Genomic DNA, 19,219 nt, shown 5'->3' with positions numbered 1-19,219 from the left:
ACGATTTTCGTTGTTGAATTTCACTTTCATTTGAACTTTGTTTGAAGTTTTTTTTATCTTATAACATAGAAAGGTACACATCGAATATCGCATCGGATCGTCGCGTATAAGGCCAACGTGCAAATGCGTTCCTTTCTCGCACCGCGTTCAATTACTGTACATTCGCTTCGGCATATATCGTTAGTCGTAACACATTATTACATTCACTATTTACAAAAATCGAGACGCAGTCGACGGTACTGCGCGAAAAGACTGAGCACAGATCAACTCCTCTTCGACTACTTTTTTAGCTTTATCTCAGTATCAGGTAACGTCCTCCTATTGCGATAGCGTTAACGCTACGGAATATTTTTTTAATAAATTGCGCACAATTATTCTTTTGTTAACAATTTAACGTATATCCCACAGTAAAAATCATTTAATACACTTTTTTAAGATTACCGATATTAACATTCAATAATATTAAAACCAATTCTAAAAAAAAAACCACATATTACACTTGTATCATTTACATTCTGTTTTTGATTATCAATAGTGAGTTTCCAAAAATTTCCAAAAATTGAAAAGTAGTAGTCTTTCCGAAAAATGAGACGATCCTGGCAGATCCTGTCTAATTATAGCGATGATACTTTCATTACACATGTTCAGTACACATTACCTGACTATCATATGTTCTAGGAAGACGATACCGTTTGTAGCTTCGTAATTTAATGCACAACATTCACCGCTTTATCAAGAATACCACAAGCAACATTATTATTGTCTTTCTTTTTTTTATTCGTCCTTTTTCGTCTTTGCGCATGTCTCCTAGATCGTCATTTTGTAAGCCAGTGCAACAGATTTGAGGCGACCGATCATTCCTTTTGTTCTTTCATTCAAATAAGTGCATCTCAATGAATCGTCGCTTGAAAATCATCGCTCTAGGCGACACACGAATCCGCTCGGTCGAGCTAAGGCGCATTCGCATGCTTCACATTTAACCCTTTCAAACGGCAACGTATACCGAAGAATATTCAAAATTCCGCCAGAAAAATACATCGTGCATTATAATACTCTGTGAATCTATCGTCGCGAAAATAGAAATTTACCAGAATTATTATGTTCATGAAAAATAAATTTTGTTCATAAGAATCATTCTGTAGGATTCTAGGATTAAAAAAAATAAGGAAATAGATTTTATATTTTTGTTATAAAATGATATTACGAATGTACAAAAATCATATTTTTCATAATTTTATCTTACTTTAAGATAAAAATACCGATGTATTTTGTGGGATTAGCAAATAAGATGTAATAAATTTACCGTTATCATTTCGAAAGGGTTAAGATAGCTTCGAGACTAGCTTCTATCATGAATTGTCAAATTCTACGTAAACGTACGTTCGTCGTTCTCTAATGTCCGTGACGCGGTGTAATGACTGCAGCAGTGTCTGTTGTAAATCGAGTGTAATCTAAGTATGAGAATCTTTCTAAAGATTTATTGTCTGATTGCGCAACTGCTATCGGTATGTAGGTAGACGAATCCCCATTGCGGGCGCCGCGAGAAATTCTCTGCTGATAGTGTGTCCATTAAAATTTAAAGCTTATTACGATTTCAAAAAGCGTAACATACAATTTTTGTAAAACGACAAGTATCCTATAACGTTTTCTGCGAACAAGACGTAATTTAAATTATCTTATCATCATTCTTTTCGAAAATCCTTCCATCGCGACTCTATTTAATGCATTCCTGGTCGATACTCTATAGTCTATACGAATTAATACGCGTAGCGTAGAAACCGGCGAGGATCAGTTGCTTAGGTTAACGGCTTACTTAACCCTAGGTTGTCCTCCCCTCCCCGCGAATCAAATGGCATCGAGAATAGAAGACGTGTATAAGCGTTTGACAGTGCGGAGCGGAACATCTCTCCTGTTCTGTTTCCGTTACAGACTCCACTGTCCTTTATTTCCATTATGTTCCCGTTGTTCAGGTGGAAACGCGATTCGTTTAGTCGTCTTTCCGCTTTCTGAGCTTGCCCTCCGTCTGAATGGTCCTGGAGACCAGCTCCACGCAGCTACTCAAGCTTTGCAGGCCGTTGCTTTTTGTGGCCATCACCTCGCCGTCCTTCCCGAGACTCTTGACGAGCGTCATGATGTAGCTGCAGGCGATCCTCAGTACCGATAGCTTCGACAGCTTCTGGTTATGCGAGTAGGCGGGTATCGCGCGTCTCAACGTGTCGAAGGCCGCGCTGATGGTATGCACCCTGGTTCTCTCTCGAGCGTTCGCCTCTATCCGTCTCTCCCTTGTCATGTTCTTGTAATTTCTCTGCTGGCCGCCCTGATGGTGGTGTCTCGACGCGGAGGCCGCTTGGTGACTCTGGTGACTTCGCTGACTTTGATGAGCCTGGTGATTTTGATGATTACGACCGGACGAAGTCGCCAACAGGTGTTCCATCATGTACGACGGCGTTTTCTCATAGGAACCACTTACAGCGGGATGCGACGGCACTCGGGGCGCCTCGTTTCTCACCACCAAGGACAACGGTTCGTCCTGCAGCCTAGGGTGCGGTAGAGAGATCACGCTTCCCGACGGAGACGTCGTTGCCGCTATTGGCGTTGCCAATGACTCGAACAATCGCTGACGAGGCTCTCGTCGAGAGGAAACAGCCGATCGATTATGACCGGGAGAATGTTGTAGTCTCCTAAACGATTCGTGCAGCCTCTGCGTCGTCTCGTCTTGGTCTCTCCTCCTTTCTTCTTCTTTTCTCTCGCTGGACAATGCCGTTGTCGTCGTGGTTGTCGTCGTTGTCGTGTTGGAGATCGTGCTCGTCGACGTCGTCGTCGAAGTCACGGTTGTCTTGGATTCGTTTTTGTAGGAAGCAGGAATCCACGGTCGGAAGGGATTCGGCGTGTTCAGCGACCTGGCCTCTTCTTGATTCACGGTAGTCGAGGAGACGATCTCCGAGGAGGAGATCGGATCGAATCGTCTCTTCTTCAATGGCGTCGCGATGACCGCTGGTTCCTGAATCTTCCGCGGCTCCGCTAGCTTCCGCTTGTTTCGCAACGAGATCGGTGTCACCTGCACCTCGACACTATCCTCGGACGAAGTAGGTGAATGCAAGCTCGATCTGCTGTCCTCGTCGACGCTGCTGCAGGAGCCGCTGTCCCTTTCGGAACCCGCCATGACACCGGCTGTAACAAAATAGAGAAAAATACGCGTTAGTTATGGCTATCCTGCACTATAAGTATTATATATAATAAGTAGACGATATAATAGAAATAAATAAGTAATTACGCCACACAATTTAATCTTTCGTTCCTTTTTATAAGTATACACGGAAAAAAATAATGTTGTATCAACAGAATCAGTGTTATTGAGATAAAATTTATTGATGCAACATCAATATTAATGAACAAAAAACATCAATATAATAATATAATTGTTTTAATAATTTAAATATTTGGTCCAATAATATCCAATTGAATTAACTACATATACTTGTGGCAGCCCGTGACGTCGACGTTTAATTGAAGCAACTTCTTTTTTTTTCCGTGTACTGAATCTAAAAATATAATCAAAATTTTTCTATTATTCTTTAGATTGTTATGTGCATATGTTATACCGTGGTATTTTTAGAATGTGGAACATATAATATAATACGGAAATTTTTTTATTAAATTGCGGTTTATATCTCTCTCTCTCGTCTCTATTATACAGAAAATGTTACAAATTACATCGTTTACCGCATAAATCAATCAGGTTATGATTTTAATGTAAGATAAACCGTTCGAGGAATTCGTCATTGAATGCGCGGTGCCATGCAGTGTCCACTTGCGGACGACATGTAGGTAAATAATGTTCCTCGGTAATGTAGGCGCGTTACGAAATCCTACCGAATTCTCGCACTATGAGATTGTGTTTGCAACGGAACGGATGCCGATGCTGGCGACGGCGGCAGCGGCGGAGGCGCACGTGTTTCCCTCGCGATTCCGTGGGCGGAACCGCGCTTCGGACACGCGGGAGGTTTTCTGCTTTGATGCGTCATCCAGCTGGTACCATCTGGCGCGCACACAGGGACCCGACCCGAGCGAGAGAGGATTATAATATACTCGCGCCGTCTTCGCTCGCCTCTCCTCCCGTCCGCTTCGCCGACCCGAGCCGACTCTCGGATTCCAAGGCGGAGACTAATTTCGCTGATTTTAGTATCGCCGGCGAAGACGCTTGTCATCGCGCGAACAGTTCCACCTCGTTTTCAGCGTCTGATGCATTTCGGAAGGGGCCAAAATGATTCCGCGTACTTACTACTTCTATGATTTCGCACGCACGATTTTAGTGCTTTTACAGATACCGAGATTCTCTTGCTTTCCTCGAAATAACAACGCGATATGTATATATATATACACATATATATATATTTATATATTTTTTTCAATATCTAGAGATTCTTGGAAAAGCTGGAGCAATAGGCTTTCGCAAGGCGACGCGCACGAGTCAAGAATCGCGAAAATGTATACAACGCGCGAGTTATCAAACCGAATGACGTAATTGTCTTGTTTGTGTAACAAATGCGTATGCAAACACGACGGTGCGTAATTTTATCCGGCGTCAGAGCGGCGATCGCGATTTCACGACCTTTCTCACATTTCCCGACCGCGAGACACGTAAAATTCCGCGAGTGATACCGTGATACGCGATCTCAAACTTTTTGACATTCTTCCCGTGTGATTACGTAAGTAAATTATTCGATGAGTTCTCGCGCGGGCATTCGGTAGCGAAAACGAACGGTCGGTTTCATTCGATCATCGATCGAAGCTAATAATTCATACGAGCCGATGATCGCTCACTGCGCAGCGACTGATCGAGCGCAACTTAAGCGTTGCAGTGTTGCAGTGTTGCAGATGCATCGGACTTCTCGATCGCGGATCGCTGGCGCCACAGCCGGCGCGATTCTTTCATCTCGCTCTGTCTCGTTTTCGCATTCACTCTCTCTCTCTTTCCGTCTTACTATCGGTCTCCTCTCCCGAATACGATTACTGTGAATGGAATCAGTCAACATCCTTAAGAGGCGTCTGACGCTGCAGTATTTATTCAAAATCGAAGCCGGCGTTTGGCACAAGGTCCTTAGTCCTTATCTAGCTGTCTTTCTTGAAATCTCCAATTTTGTAACGCTCTAATTTTAATTGGAATAATTTGTAACAGAAAATATAAGATAAAAAATGTGTGTGCGAAAAAAATTATTTTCATAACGTCTAACAATAAGATATAATTGGAAAATACGCTAGTAAGTCCCTCGGTTCTCCGATTAGAAATCTAAGGGACAAATGGCGTAAACTGGCTGGATTTCGATGCTGCGGTATTAATAAACGCCATTTCTCACCCTTCTCCTCTCCGCCGCTCTATACTCTTCCTTTTTCTCGTGTCCTCTCCTCTCGAGAGAAACAAGCCGGGAAGAGCAGAGCACGGCCGCCACATGGCGCTGGCGCCAACCTCGTCTGTTCGTTGCTCTCCTTTTATTGCCTTTCCGTGAGGAGAGGAGTCATCGCGATCGCGACGGGATTGCAACTGGATCGTCTTTCCTTTCTGGTTGGCGATCACGCTGACCTCGGCGCGGACGCTTTCCCGAAAATCTCTCGTAGATACCGCGTATCTTGGAAGTCGTCCAACCGAAGGGCTCCTCGCCGGAATTCCTCCGAGCGCGGTAAGTGCCCGCCGATTGGAGCTAAACATAGATTCCCTGTCCGCCGCCGCGCCGTTTCGGCTCGAGCGCGACCAACGGCGTTGACTTCTCGCGACGCGATAAGTCATGGGTTAAAGTTGGATTAATTGGAACGAGATCCCACAGTTTGTTCAATGCCGCCGCTCCTCTTTTCGTCGCCGAACAAATTGGATCGAAAAGCAGGGCGAATTATAATAGAACGGGAAAGCGCGAACAAGTGAGGCGGAGCTGCTCTCGCGCAAGTGAGATAACGTTAACTGGCCACCTGGCATCTCTGCTCGTCGCGCGTATTAGTTTAGAAGCGTTATCGTACCGATAACAAGGCCGCACTCTCGATAGCGGCCATCTGCCACCGCCATTGGCGACGATTATTATTATTGTTTAACGAACGAAGAAATCTCTTCCTTGTAGTGCTTACTTGGCTTATTACCGATGCATCGATATTATAAGTACCCATAATGCTGCATTTTCGATATTGACTAAGGCCCATCAGTTAACTTTCATCGATAATTGCGCGCCATTTATTTCTGAGGTTCCATAGTATATGTAACGTAAACTATATGCTAAATGTGCGCATTTATGATAAAAATGAACTGAGAATACGCGCCTAAATATCGATCTCCACACAATTGGTTATCAGTTTTTCTTTAATTACTTTAAACAATGCGGACAAAGTGAAAAGCATAAGTATTTTTAAAGACGATATTGCGTGCGTGGTACCGATACCAAAAGTAACGACAATCTGCTAAATTTATGCATCTCTACATAGAAAAACTTTCATCGCCTCATAATCTTATCACACGCGTTAAAAACGAAAGGTCGCGAGCGCGTGGAAAGGAAATTATCGCGACGGTGCCGGGAAGAGTTTAGGTCATTTGGGGTCATCAGTAGGCGCCGGCCGAGACACATGCTCGATCATCGGCCGATTCATAAATATCGGACGAAAAAAAACCAAGTCGACGAAGGAGGTCGCGCGTTCACGACTCGCTGCGTGCTACTGATTGTGTCATCTCAATTTGTGTCATCTCAAACAGGATGTATCTTCCCCCCAAAATTTTCCGCAAAAAAAAAAAAAAAACAGGAGAATATTCGCAGTTTAAGTTATAACCGGATAAAACGACCGAATAAAGGGGACACACGTGCCGTTCTTTTCCTCGCAAAATACAAAATTAGACCGCCCGAGGTTCGGACGCGATTACGATCCACGTGGAGCAATTTTGACCTAGAAAGGATCTCAATCTCTCTCTCTGCAGTTTCTAGACGGCTAATTGAATAACGATATCCCGCTGGGGACCGTCGTCAGTTTAGAGGGCGATCGAGATCTGTCTGCGGACGCGCGCACTTGGAGTCCGCGCTCGTGCCATTTCGCGACAGGCGCTCGCGAAATGTCTCGGGGGACGTATGTACCTCCGCCGTCTCGTTCGCATTTGTTCAAACACGCCGGGCACATCTGTGCAAACTCTCGCGCCGGAGAACGTAACGGCTTGTAACGCCGACCTTCCGCCGGGTCTTCCGTCGCGCCGGGTGCGCATCTTCTATACGTGACGCTTCGTAGAAGCATCCTCTTCGTGGAAAAAATTCTTCTTATTTGATGTTGCGTCTGCCACACAGCTGTGTTTGCCCTATCGAAATCATTGTTATGTACGACCGTGTCATTGCCTCGGTTCTGATGTCCAAATTATTCCTTAATCATTACAAATTCTTTTATGGAGGACGAAATTTAATGAATCATGAGTGTTTTAACAAGTTTAATTCGAGATGTATTATTATTTTTACCGTGGCATTTATTAATCGACGAAGAATATGAATTTTACCGGGACAATTATTTAATAAGTTTCATTAGTTTATTTATTAAATAATTCGATAAATTCAACAGAAATTTGGAATAGGATATTTAAAGATTTCAAACGTGTTAAATAAAAATAAATCCGGATACTTTCCATTTCATTCATAAGCAGAAAAAGAAAACAGAAAACTTGTTTTTCTCTTTTTAATTGAGATGGGAGGCACTAAGAGTGCATCCCACGTGGAAGATTGAAGAGACGGCGAAGGCGGGAACACGTGGAACGTGTCGGAAAACTTCCAACTGCTCTCGGGAGCTTTCTATAGAACTGAAGTAGCTAAATATAAATGTACGCAGACGCTTCTTGCGCACGTGGCCGAAATTCAATCGTCCACGCGACGACTTTCGAAATTGTCGGTGATAATGAATTGGAACGATATTGTTTAGGAAGCGATCATGCGCTTCCTAGTCTCTTTTGCGCAGTAATGTAATGTGCAAGAAGAATTCGATAAGCGATAAGAGATTCGAGCGTGATCTATGGCCTCAATTAAAAGAGATTCGATGAAAACAGGGAAAAAGAGCACGTGCACGTAGGATGCATGATTGATGCGTCTAAAATATTCGCTATGCGCATTTCATAACACCAATGAATGCGACGATAATATTAATGTCAACAATCAGTCTATTTCCGTTTGAATACGTGAAGCACAATACAAAGGAAAATTTTAAGTATTTTCTTCAAACTTGAAATCTTATCTCTATGATGTATTCATGGAGGATATTATCTCTAAATTACCATAGGATGTGTAATATTTGTGTTAAGTTTCGTGTTGATAAACCAGAAATGATCATTAAAGCTCGTCTCGAGGGAATGCGTCGCGAGATATTGACATCAAATTGAGACACCGCTGGTCTTTCATCGATAAACGGGTCCCGGCGAATGAAATGAGCCGAGCTAAATAAGGGAAATAAGGTTGCTCTCGATCGTAGATCATTCGCCTAGTGGTTTTCCGTCATCGCGCGCTGCTTGTATCGCCGGACGCTTGTCCGTCAAGCGCCGGCCGCCTTTTGCGGGATTATAAAGCGCCAGAACCGCGTGATGTCGACTAGTTCGCGTAATTACGCGACGCCAATTGCATCCGGCGCCGAGCGAGACGCCGCGCGCCGCCGTGGGCCGCTAATAATCACCTGTTACCGCGGCGTAATGGCGACGTAATACGAGAGTCCGCACGATCGTCGCGCCGCGCCGCCGAGACGATGACTTTAGATCGCCGACCGATACGGGTACGTGTCGTATGTGTGCCTAACGATCTCCCTCCGATATACCGCGATACTTAACGATTGCCTAACGAGCGGTTCTCTGTTAGCGATTACCGTTTTGACGCGTGTCAATGCGTTTCGCAGTCGCCGCTCGTGGGCGCGTTTACCGTGCGCGTCGCCTTCGCCGCGGCGTTATTGGGAGAATTATGCGACAGCTTGAGAGCGTTGATTTAAGACCGCGGCATGTCGAGCGTGGGCGCGAAAGTGTGCGCGCCGACCGAATTAAGCGTCTGATTATTCTTTCTTTTTCTTGGGGCGAGGGGGGGACGGCACGCCGTGCATTGCTCACGCTATTCGTCGCGCTTGCAAAAATAACCGGCGTCAGGGCATATGCTGTAAAAGACATAACTGTGGGGGCTTGGATTAAAATTAAAATAAGATGTGTGATTGATCAAAATGTGAGTAAAATTTAGTATTAATATAATGCATGTTTGTTTTTTTTTAAATGAAACAGAGAATAATACATGCATTATATTAACAAGAAAACGAAACAAATTATCTTTTAATTAGCAGAATAAGATTTACTTGCATGTCATTCAGAGAAAAATATTAAAATATATTTTTATCAATACGTGTGACGTTGCGGAGTTTGGACCGTCAAAACTTGGACTGTCAACGATGCTTCCATGTAATTGACTATTTCAAAAGATTACTTTCTTTTTTTACTTACAATTATCTGTTTGAAATGGAATATCACAAAAATTATAATGAAATATTTCTTTGAGGATAGCCCAGTTGAAACGAGGATTTTTCCAAAAGCAAGACAATTTAACGATAAATCAAAATATCCATTTATAAACAATTATTTTTGATTAACTTGCCTAATCGTCGTGCTTCTTCGAATTAGTTGTAAGCCAGATGCAAACGGATTTCGGTAATGTTCAAAAGGGAAATTGTGCGCGAAGACTGCGCAACGACGGGAGAGCTATCCCTCGCTCTGGCGCTATTATATTCCACTCTCGTGTGGCGGCGCGTCGCATTTCCGCCGGAGGCTTTCCGCGAAGCGAGCGGCGAAGCCAGAGAGCGCGCGGAAGAGAGAAGAAAAGGGAAGGGAGGAGGAAATAAAAAAAACAAGTCTCGCCGATAAATCTCGCCGACGCGACGCGACTCCGCCGCCGTGTGTGGATGCGCCGTTTCCTGTCCCGATCCTCGCGAGGAGCGGCATTTATCGCGTTGCGCCAATACACCGCGCAAGAGCGGCTGTTTCCGAACTGAGGCAAGGGTTACCAGTCGCGCAGTTTCTTCGTCCGACGTAAACAAATCGACCCGCGGCTCGTTCGTCGTGCTCGATTCGGTTCGATCCGGATAACGAGACAGCATCAATACTTTCGCGGTTTTGATCGGAGCACGTCTGTCCATGAGAGATGGAATTTCGCTGCCGCAGCAAAACTGTCGCTGCCACCGCGTTTTTTCGTATCCGACGCGATTGACCTTCGCGATCGTTAGCCAATTATTTATTGCATTACGGACTACCGTGTTGTTACGTAAAATGGAAAAATTTCGCTCGGTGAACTTGTTCGTATATAGAATCTGCTACCAAAGGAAACTTAATTCGCCGCGAAACGATCTATAACTCGTCGTGAAATTATTCTTATGTCTCTCACGACATCCGAGTATTCTCTCTCGTGAATGATAAGAGAAAGCCAGATGCGAACGTGCGCATTCAGTGTCGTCTTGGGGACGGGAATCGGAGGAGATTGCCTAGAAGAGAAGCAGACTGACAGCAGAGAGGAGGAGAGAGAGAGAGAGAGAGAGAGAGAGAGAGAGAGAGAGGCAATGGCGCTAGCCAGATGGTCGTGAGAGCGAGCGTGACTCGATGTACCGGGCTGGTCATTTGCGCGACCGACCGGCCCGATCGCGAGAACGCTCGTGTGTCTGTTCCATTTCTTCACGCTCGTTCTGTTTTCTACTTTTTCACCTCTTCCGCCGCTTTTTCGTATTGCGCGGTTATATGTCCGTTCTATCGCGTTCTGGTCGATTGGCATTGGGCGGTTTCGCGTAAACACAATGCCGGTACGTGCTGAAAGTGTAATTTGTTTTTTGCCAATATTTTCTCGTGCGTGATCTAGGAGTCAAATTGTTTTCTCGCTCATGCTTTCTCTTTTCTTTTCTTTTCTTCCTTAAAAAAAAAATGATTTATTCCGACAGCTCGTTTGCATAAACGATGCAGCATCGAAGTATTAATTTTTAATTTAATTGCATTTGGCATAATTGTGATGGAAGAGAATAGAAATAGAATTCGTGACCCCCAATTTCACTGGTTCAATGAATTCTGAAATTTTCCTTTTTACAAGAAATATAAATTAGACAATATTATATGTATAATTTATTTATATAGAAAAAATAAGTTTAAAAAATCCACGAAAATCATACAATTATTTAGAATTCATACAAATATCTAATTCATATTAAATAATACATTTATTTATTTTATATATTTATATATGTATATATTTATTATATACATGTTTTTTTTTTAATTAAGTAACATTTACTTTTATTGTTATACTTTAGTTCTTTTTTTACAATAAAATATTGATCATGATTCATAAGGCGTCATTAGAGAAAGTGCACGGGCATTAATAACATCAAATGAAGATATCGATCGGAGACATGTGATACGAGAATTCTCTTCCTTTCTCTTTCTCTCTTTCTTTCTTATTGACCTTATGTCTTGGCCTTTGCCAGCATGCTTAACTCGCACCGATATCGAACCTTCGAGTAGTATCGTGTTTTCCGCATACTTTAGTTTTAACCGTTAATAATTTTGATAATAATGTAATTATAAAATTTATAAAATAAGAGACCAGTGCAGTGATGTGAAATAATTATACAGAATAGAATTTATTACTTCAGTTTACAATTGCCAGGAAGGGACTTGATTTACAAAATAAATCCTTAGCCATACAGTGAGATAATTATATATTTAATTAGTAAGATTTATATCAGATTTCTAAAAATGAAAGAAGATATCTTAATAAGAAAAGAATAATGAATTCCAAGAAATCGTTGTGAGTTTAGCTGTACCTTCCAAGTTATCCAATCTGAATGAATTTTTCTGATGTCATTCCGTGTCGGCCTTACGTGTGTTCCGTACATTTCAAAATAACTTTCAAGTCTCTTATCATATCGCTGATTTGTAGCAAATATTTACTGGTTCATGTTCATACTTAACTTCTTATATTCATACTTAACTCATTAAAAGTTTGTAAATTATCCTCCAAATGCGTATTTTCAGGTTGATAATATTTTTAAATTCAAATAAGAAAAGAAAGTTCAAACTATTTAAAATTAATATTCTCTTAATAAACAACTTTCAAAAATTTTTAATATTCAATATTATAGTAAAAATAATTCAGGCTCGACCGAGGGCTCGACTATAAATTGAAATTAAATAAAGACGTTATTATTTATTTATATCTGTAAAGATTTGTTTTTCCTTCCAAAATTTAATTTAATTTTAATTAACGCAATTCGCAAACATTTAAAAAGAGATACTACTTTATCTTGAAAAAAATCACCGTTATATTTTTCTCCGAATTTGTAATCTGCTCGTTGTTAAAATATGTATATATATATTTTTGATATTTTTAGGAGGTACAGCTCCTAAAAATAGGTAAAAATTTTATTGATGAATTTACCTATCGAATGTTTGTTTTTCTCATTTTACGCGTGTGCTGCGGTGCATATCAATCCGTGTAATAAACACGTGTAAAACCGACCACGTGCCACGCCGCCGACTCGCGCGAAATCGTTCGTATTTACTCATCTGTGTTTAAACTAACAGAAAATCGTGAGTTATAATATACGAACGAATGCGCAAACGTGATATCGCGTAAATTTTGTATCAGTGGCGATTTGTAAGCTCTGTGCAAAAAGGGTTCGAGGACGATCGTTTTTTTTTATTTTTTTTTTTTTATTATAGCATCTTTCTCGACAGATTATATTATCTCTTTTTATCTACGGTGAGGAATTCCCGTCGCCGATTATTTCTGGCGCGGGTGAGATCCGGATACCGAGGACCGCTTATTTTAATCACGTCAATCCAATCGTACAATCGAGAACAAGTGGCTCGCTGTCGCGTGCATCGCAATGCTCTCATCGTACATCATCGATTATATGTATATAATATACGTTGGATGGTTTCGAAATTATTACACACGTATGTACGTCATTTTTTAAGATAAGTTCCTTGGGAAATAGTAAACCAATTTTGTTGACGCTTGTAAGTCAAAATTACGCCTTCGGTCTTTACTAATCGCGCGTTATGTAAATTTATGCGGAAATTGAAGATCTCTTCAGATACGATCTTGTTTTTATAACAGGACGAAGGTCAAGAGGCTCTTCCTTTTTTTCGCGGAGGATAGCTATTATCGAAGTTAGTGGCACCGCAGGTAGCAGGTAGCAGGTGCGGGACCCGTAATGCATAAGTGGGTGGCGATGACATCCTTTGTATTTGTGACGGGACTCAATAGGGTATCGATTACACTCTCGAGGCGAGGTCAAAGCCGGCGCAATAAACCCCAAGCGAAATTTGTATTGAGTATTGTGCCGTTGCCCGAGGCGTCTACGAAGTGTCGGAACGGAGTGTTGACCGATCTATAGACATCTCGTACAATGCTATTTAACTGTAATAATATTGTGCCGCGTATGTACGACGTGTTTGTTTTTAATAGAATTTTAATTTGAGAATTTTAATTAAGTAGCCGTTAAATTGTCCAGCGTTGAAAATTACGAAGTGGCGAAAAAATGACGTTCAATCGAATATTTGCCAAGAGAAAGATCGGGTCGAAACTTTTCAGATATCTAACAGTGAAATGTGCCGAGTGTATCACGGACACTCTGTAAAATTTCCATGCTATTGTACTTGCCTGCAGTGTCGACCTTTAATTATTATATGCATACGGTAGCACTGCGCGCTGGTATAATGTTCTGTGTTAATAATATAAACGTATTTTCTTGTTTTAATACATAAACATATTTACTTTCGGCCAAAGTCGACGGATATCACGCGAAAGGCAAATACGTCGCAATGACATCGCGAATATGAGAATGAAGCGCATAAAAGTGCGCCCATTTGCGCGTAAGAATATGCATGCAGTGATAAACGAATGATGGTGCTCTCTCTCTCTTTTTTCTGTCTCCTTCTCTCTTATAATTTTAACCCCGTGAAACTTACGAGAAGTCATTTCTTCGTTGCGACTCACTGCAGTCGAAATCAGGCGTAACGCCACTTGCTGCCGATGCCGGCGGCAGGTTTGAGAGTAAAAGTAGTCGGTCGAGGAGATGAGATATGTAAATGAGCGCGTAGCAACTTAAGTAGTAACAGGCGATAGGTACTATCTCGATTATAGTTATCGCGTGGAGGGCAGACACGATCTAATTAAAATGCTTGTTTTCTGCACGCTTTCGTGTCGGCCGATTATGATAGCGGAATGAAGCTGTGATGTTTCTCCACGATAAGATTGATGATTGCTCCAAGATCAATAAATATGGTATTTACGAAGCTATACTGTCTGTAATAAACGGCATTGGTTGTGAAGTTAGTAATAACGTTTCAATCAGAATCAGAGCCACTACTATGTAACAGATTTTTTATAATTATTGATAACTTTTAGATAATATGTAGAAAAAAGATTAATAAAATAACGGAAATTAACGAAGACATAAAAAATAAATTAAACTCAAGTAAATAAAAAAAAAAAACAGAAGTAAATTAAGTGAGATAATAAAATAATCTAGAGTGTTTAAATAGGTGTTATTTATCCACAAATATCTCGACACACTTTATCATTTGTACCGACCACTTATTAATTATTGTATTAACCATTCAGGCGTGCTGAAATCATCGGAAAACGCTGACTACTAATTTTATCGTTGAATAATATCGCGGTATTATGCTAACAGCACTTCAGTTATCTCAATTAACTTTATGTCTCGTTGATGATGCCGACAGGGGCGTAGATTTACGCGAGAAAACATCGAACGGCACGCACGCAATCTAGTCTTTCATTAATATTTTTTTACGACTCACGCAATCGCCCACGCACGACATTATCGCGATCGATGCATTTAAGGGGTTACACACGTTTGACAGGCCTAAAACTAGATCGAAATTAACGAATTTTTATTGTGGTAAAATTATATATGTATATATAAAAAATGAAAATACATATCTTATAAAGTAGTCTTTTTTGAGAATATCTCCTGAAAATTTCAATAAAAAATATCAAAAGTTGAGGTCCTGACAGCTATTTTCCCGACCGGTGTTTGTAAAAACGGTGTTTGCGATACCTCCATCCCCTCTCATGTGAAACAAAAAACAAAAATTTTCCGTCAGATGAAGAAAACTAATGTTTATCATAGCCGATTTTGAAAATATTGATTTTCCGAATTTTTTGGCAGTGATTCGTAACGAAAAATGCAATTTTTGATTACAAAAATTGGGGTTTTCTTTTATTTATAAAAAACTAAGCCATAGATTGAAAAATTTTCATGCAAATCAATTTATTAGTCTCCGAGATATTTCTGGTACCGATTTTTAAAACATTGTTTCAGGAAAATAGCTGCCTCAATTTTTGATAGTTTTTAATTTTTGAGAGATATTCTCAAAAGAGTACCCTACAAAACATGTATTTTTATTTTTTAATAAAACATAATTTTACCTACAATAAAAATTCGTTAAGTTCGACCTAGTTTTAAGGCCAACGTGTCAAACGTATACATATGTAACCTCTTAACACCGCTGATAAATATTGGATTTGAGCACGTCACAATTAAGTGACGAGCATTGAGATTAACATACGTACGATTAATCGCATTGATCAACGGTGTAACAGTTTATTGACACGATTTTTCGATCTGTTTTTTTTTCGATTTGCGAAGAGTGGAAAGTAAGACACGATTGAACATTATTATTTCTTCTATAATACTGCGAAAATTCGTCCATCACGATAAACAGCAAAACAAGAAACTAAAAAGCAATACTAATTCTTCACACATATGTGCTTATATTAAATCCTTTGCTAAAAAAAATCCTAATAATATTGTTGTTGTAATTTTGATATAATAATATTCTCATATTGCAGGAATAAATAATACCTAATCTTCTCTATCACGAAGATATTAATAATAAGTTTGATATAATGCGAGCGGCAATAAATTAAGAAAATTAGTAAAATAGCGAGCAATATATAACTAGCAATATAACTGAATTCTGTGCAATTAAATTAATCCTACAAGTATTACATGAAAACTGTTACGTTTAACGAGTTGTTGCTCTAGGATTCGATTACAAAGATATATGCTTGTCATGGTTAGATAGAATCCTGTTTTTACTCCTAACTGTTATCACTCGAAGGTTTAGTATTTCAACGACTGCATACTTCTGCGTTATCGGTTTCTGAGAAACATCTATAAAATGACGTTTTGATATCAAATATTATAGATAAATGTCTCATTGACCACTTCATACGTAATCATTTTCAACCGTTTCATCAATAGATTCAGACGACAAAATGTACTCTATTCTCGTGTGACATCTCATGCCGATTGTTAGATCGAGACGCATATATCTAACATTTATACATATACACACACATACAGCATACAAATCATCAGGTTTCGGTCTTCCGCTGGCGTTAGCTTAAATCGGCGCATCGCGCTGATTCTGCTGTTCCGAGCATCGTTGTTTACGCATAGATGCTCAGCACCGATTTCAAGCTCGGTCAAAGGGGGTCGTCTGTTACCCGGGATCGTATCTCTGTAGCAGTGCGTGTATGTGGCGACCCACGCTGGCGCCGTCGCAGCCACAGCCGCCGTCGCCGTCACCGTCGCCGCCGCCTTCTGCCTCGCATTCTCGTTTCTATTCTCTCTCTCTCTCTCTCGATCGAGATCGCGATACTATGTACCTTCGGCGTCCAGTAAAAATGCTGGGACTATTATCCGGCATCTGATATCACCGGCATCTAACGTAAACAGCAATAGTCTAGTCTCAGTTGTGAATATGTTAGTGAATTTAAAGTCGACGTTTTTGATGGTATTTTGATATAAAAAGAAGAAAACATCCTTATATTATTATCATAGATTTAATAATTTGAATCTTTAAATTGTTTCAATCAAATTCGTAACGTTTTGTTAGAATCGCCACTAAACTATACACTAAATCTGTTTTAATTCGAGCCAAGCCAAGATATTCGACTGGGATATTAAAAATGTCCCAGATGAATGAATATCAGATGTTTGGTATTCAAGTCGCATTTGCTCCGCTCTGCTTCGAAAAAAATAGGATGCAGACGGGAGAGCGTAACGAGAGTGCAGCTAATAAGGGCAATCTTCCCGCATTTGTGTACTCTCTCATCCTATTCCGCGTATCTTTTCATTTACGCGCGGATATCTACTCGCCTAATCCTTATATCGGTATACAAGTTCATTTCAATCATCCCCTGCAGGGCGATTCCCCTTTCGTTCCCCCGTTCCTGATTCATCCAGTCGCGATCTCTCCATTCCGCGGCGTTGGCGCCGCTTATAATGATAATTATCGGTCCCCCCACCAAGGGGAGGCCGATCGATCGGCCCGCATTCGAACGATCGACATGATGATTTACGGTGCATTAGAGGTATATTGGTGTTATTCAGCGGAATACTGCTTTAATGGATTTTATCGCGCATCGAGATGTCAAATTGGCACATGTCGATTTTAAAGTCGGCGATCGACGAAACCAATCTGGCGCACGCCGGTTAGAGATGTAAATGAGTTTAAATTGTGCGGGGATTATTATCTTTTCACAATTTGGAGTCTTATTTTCTAGTTGAAAGCGCTTAGAGTATTTAGAGCGATGACACGAGAATATGCGAAAACGAAAGCTCTTAAGACATCAAATCTAGAATAGATAAATGGGAAAATTATCTATCATAATTATCACAGGCTGAAGTGGGTTAATGTACTTCAGATGTAGAACATTGTTCTGTTTTTAGACCTGCTATTCACAGTTTGCGGTAAATAGTGACTATTAGTGTCAATTATTTGTTCGAATTTTCCATTCGTTACAGCTTGATTACGTCAACTAATTCTGTATCAACTTCAGCATGTTGAAGGAATGGGAAACAAACTTAGATTAAACTGGAGATGGAATACTCGTGTACATTTCTACCAATGTAGATTAACTTTAATCTCGATTTAACTTATTTTTTTTTAAATCTCTTTCTAATTATCGGAATTGGAAGAGGATAAAAAAGTAAGTTAAACCGAGATTAAAGTCATCAGCAATCTAAAGTGATCACGTTCGCTTTGGTCTCGTGTCATCCCTCTGTTTAAGTCCGTGGAGCGCGCGCTACGGACTACGGGCTAAAATTCACCTTTCATGAAAGCTGAAAGCTCGAACGTACTTTCCACCACGTGGTCGGTCATTTTCCTCTCATGGATCACCGGCACTTTACCGGGTTTACTTCCTTCCTCGATTCATGCACCCTCACGCACAAATATATACACTTTTTTCCTTTTTCCCCTCGAGTGATACAGATCCATAAAATCTCGGCACGTATAAAACAAAACTCTGGCTGGGTCCTGGTAATCCCAGCAAAAAAAAATAAACTCCGTTTACCGAACGAATGGGATGTTCAGAAGCAGTTCCCTCGCGAGTCTGCGTTCAGGCGATAAACTCGACACGGAACGACAGACGTCCTGTTCCGAACGCAGTCGACAGCGAACTGGCTCGCCTCGTGTACTCTCGACTCCGTTTCATGCTCTTACGTGTGCGAGGGAGGCTCGACTGGTCCGCGCTCCATTCCACCACCACCACCATCACCAGCTTTACCGCCACTAGTAGACGTCGTCGCGCTACCATCACCACCACCACCACCACCACTCCGTTACCACTACCACCATCGTCGCACCGTCACACCATCGCTATCAGCACCAGCAACACTAGTAGTACTACTGAACTACTACCGCCTGTATTACTACCACTATATCAGCAACACCGGCGACCTGACGTCGCCGCGGATACGGCCTCCCTCTCTCACCCACAAGCTTTGTCGACTCGAAACGCGCGCGGCAATACGAGAGTGTCGCGATGGTGGGGGTTCCATCGCGCCGGAAAAGATCCCGTGACAGAGAGCGGCACGGCGTTGGCGTTGGCGCCAGTGATAGTAGTGGTATGTGTCACTCCACTGTGATGCTAGGCGCGTCGCAGCTTATGACAATAACAATAAGAATATTGGTCCGCTATGTTGAATCTCGATGGATGTTAGGGTCCGACGCAGTAGCATAACAATAATGAATGGCTTGATGTCTCTCATGCTTGATTCCTAATGACGTTAAGACGTAATGGTTTTGACGATTCTAAATGATTCCTATTGATTCGTGATCAATGATTCTCGATGCGACACTGGTGTCCGATGTTGGCGCCGTTGATTGTGG

The 19,219-nt window shown here is 41.3% G+C and overlaps 1 protein-coding gene and 1 long non-coding RNA gene across 5 annotated transcripts in view; one reads left to right on the top strand and one right to left on the bottom strand.

The window, feature by feature from the left end:
• Positions 1–19,219, top strand: part of LOC139813875 (uncharacterized) — a 57,351-nt gene that overhangs the window by 12,160 nt on the left and 25,972 nt on the right. The gene's annotated exons all lie outside the window — the stretch shown is intronic.
• On the bottom strand, positions 438–18,761 carry Net (atonal bHLH transcription factor 8-like protein net). 4 transcript variants are annotated; one of them, XM_071772607.1, is made up of 2 exons: positions 18,187–18,761; positions 438–3,171 (listed from the first exon to the last, which is right to left on the bottom strand). In XM_071772607.1, exons 1-2 carry the CDS (start codon positions 18,206–18,208, stop codon positions 1,988–1,990), a joined length of 1,206 nt encoding a protein of 401 aa, XP_071628708.1. In that variant the 5' UTR covers positions 18,209–18,761; the 3' UTR covers positions 438–1,987. The 4 variants fall into 4 exon arrangements, with proteins under 4 accessions (XP_071628708.1, XP_071628696.1, XP_071628723.1 ...); XM_071772595.1 differs by having other exon boundaries at positions 18,157–18,749; XM_071772622.1 differs by lacking the exon at positions 18,187–18,761 and adding an exon at positions 5,358–5,484.

This window comes from Temnothorax longispinosus, chromosome 1 (assembly GCF_030848805.1).
Source record: "Temnothorax longispinosus isolate EJ_2023e chromosome 1, Tlon_JGU_v1, whole genome shotgun sequence".
Taxonomy (NCBI): Eukaryota; Metazoa; Arthropoda; class Insecta; order Hymenoptera; family Formicidae; genus Temnothorax; species Temnothorax longispinosus.
Note: the sequence above shows the minus strand (reverse complement) of the source record. Positions and strands in the feature narration are given on the sequence as shown.

Bases quoted from the DNA above. Each gene is read 5' to 3' on its own strand.
- Net (XM_071772595.1), bottom strand. From the start codon at position 18,208: ATGACCGACCACGTGGTGGAAAGTACGTTCGAGCTTTCAGCTTTCATG. The intron at 3,172-18,156 runs GTGAATTTTAGC...ATTTTGTTACAG, and splicing joins GCTTTCAGCTTTCATGAAAG to CCGGTGTCATGGCGGGTTCC.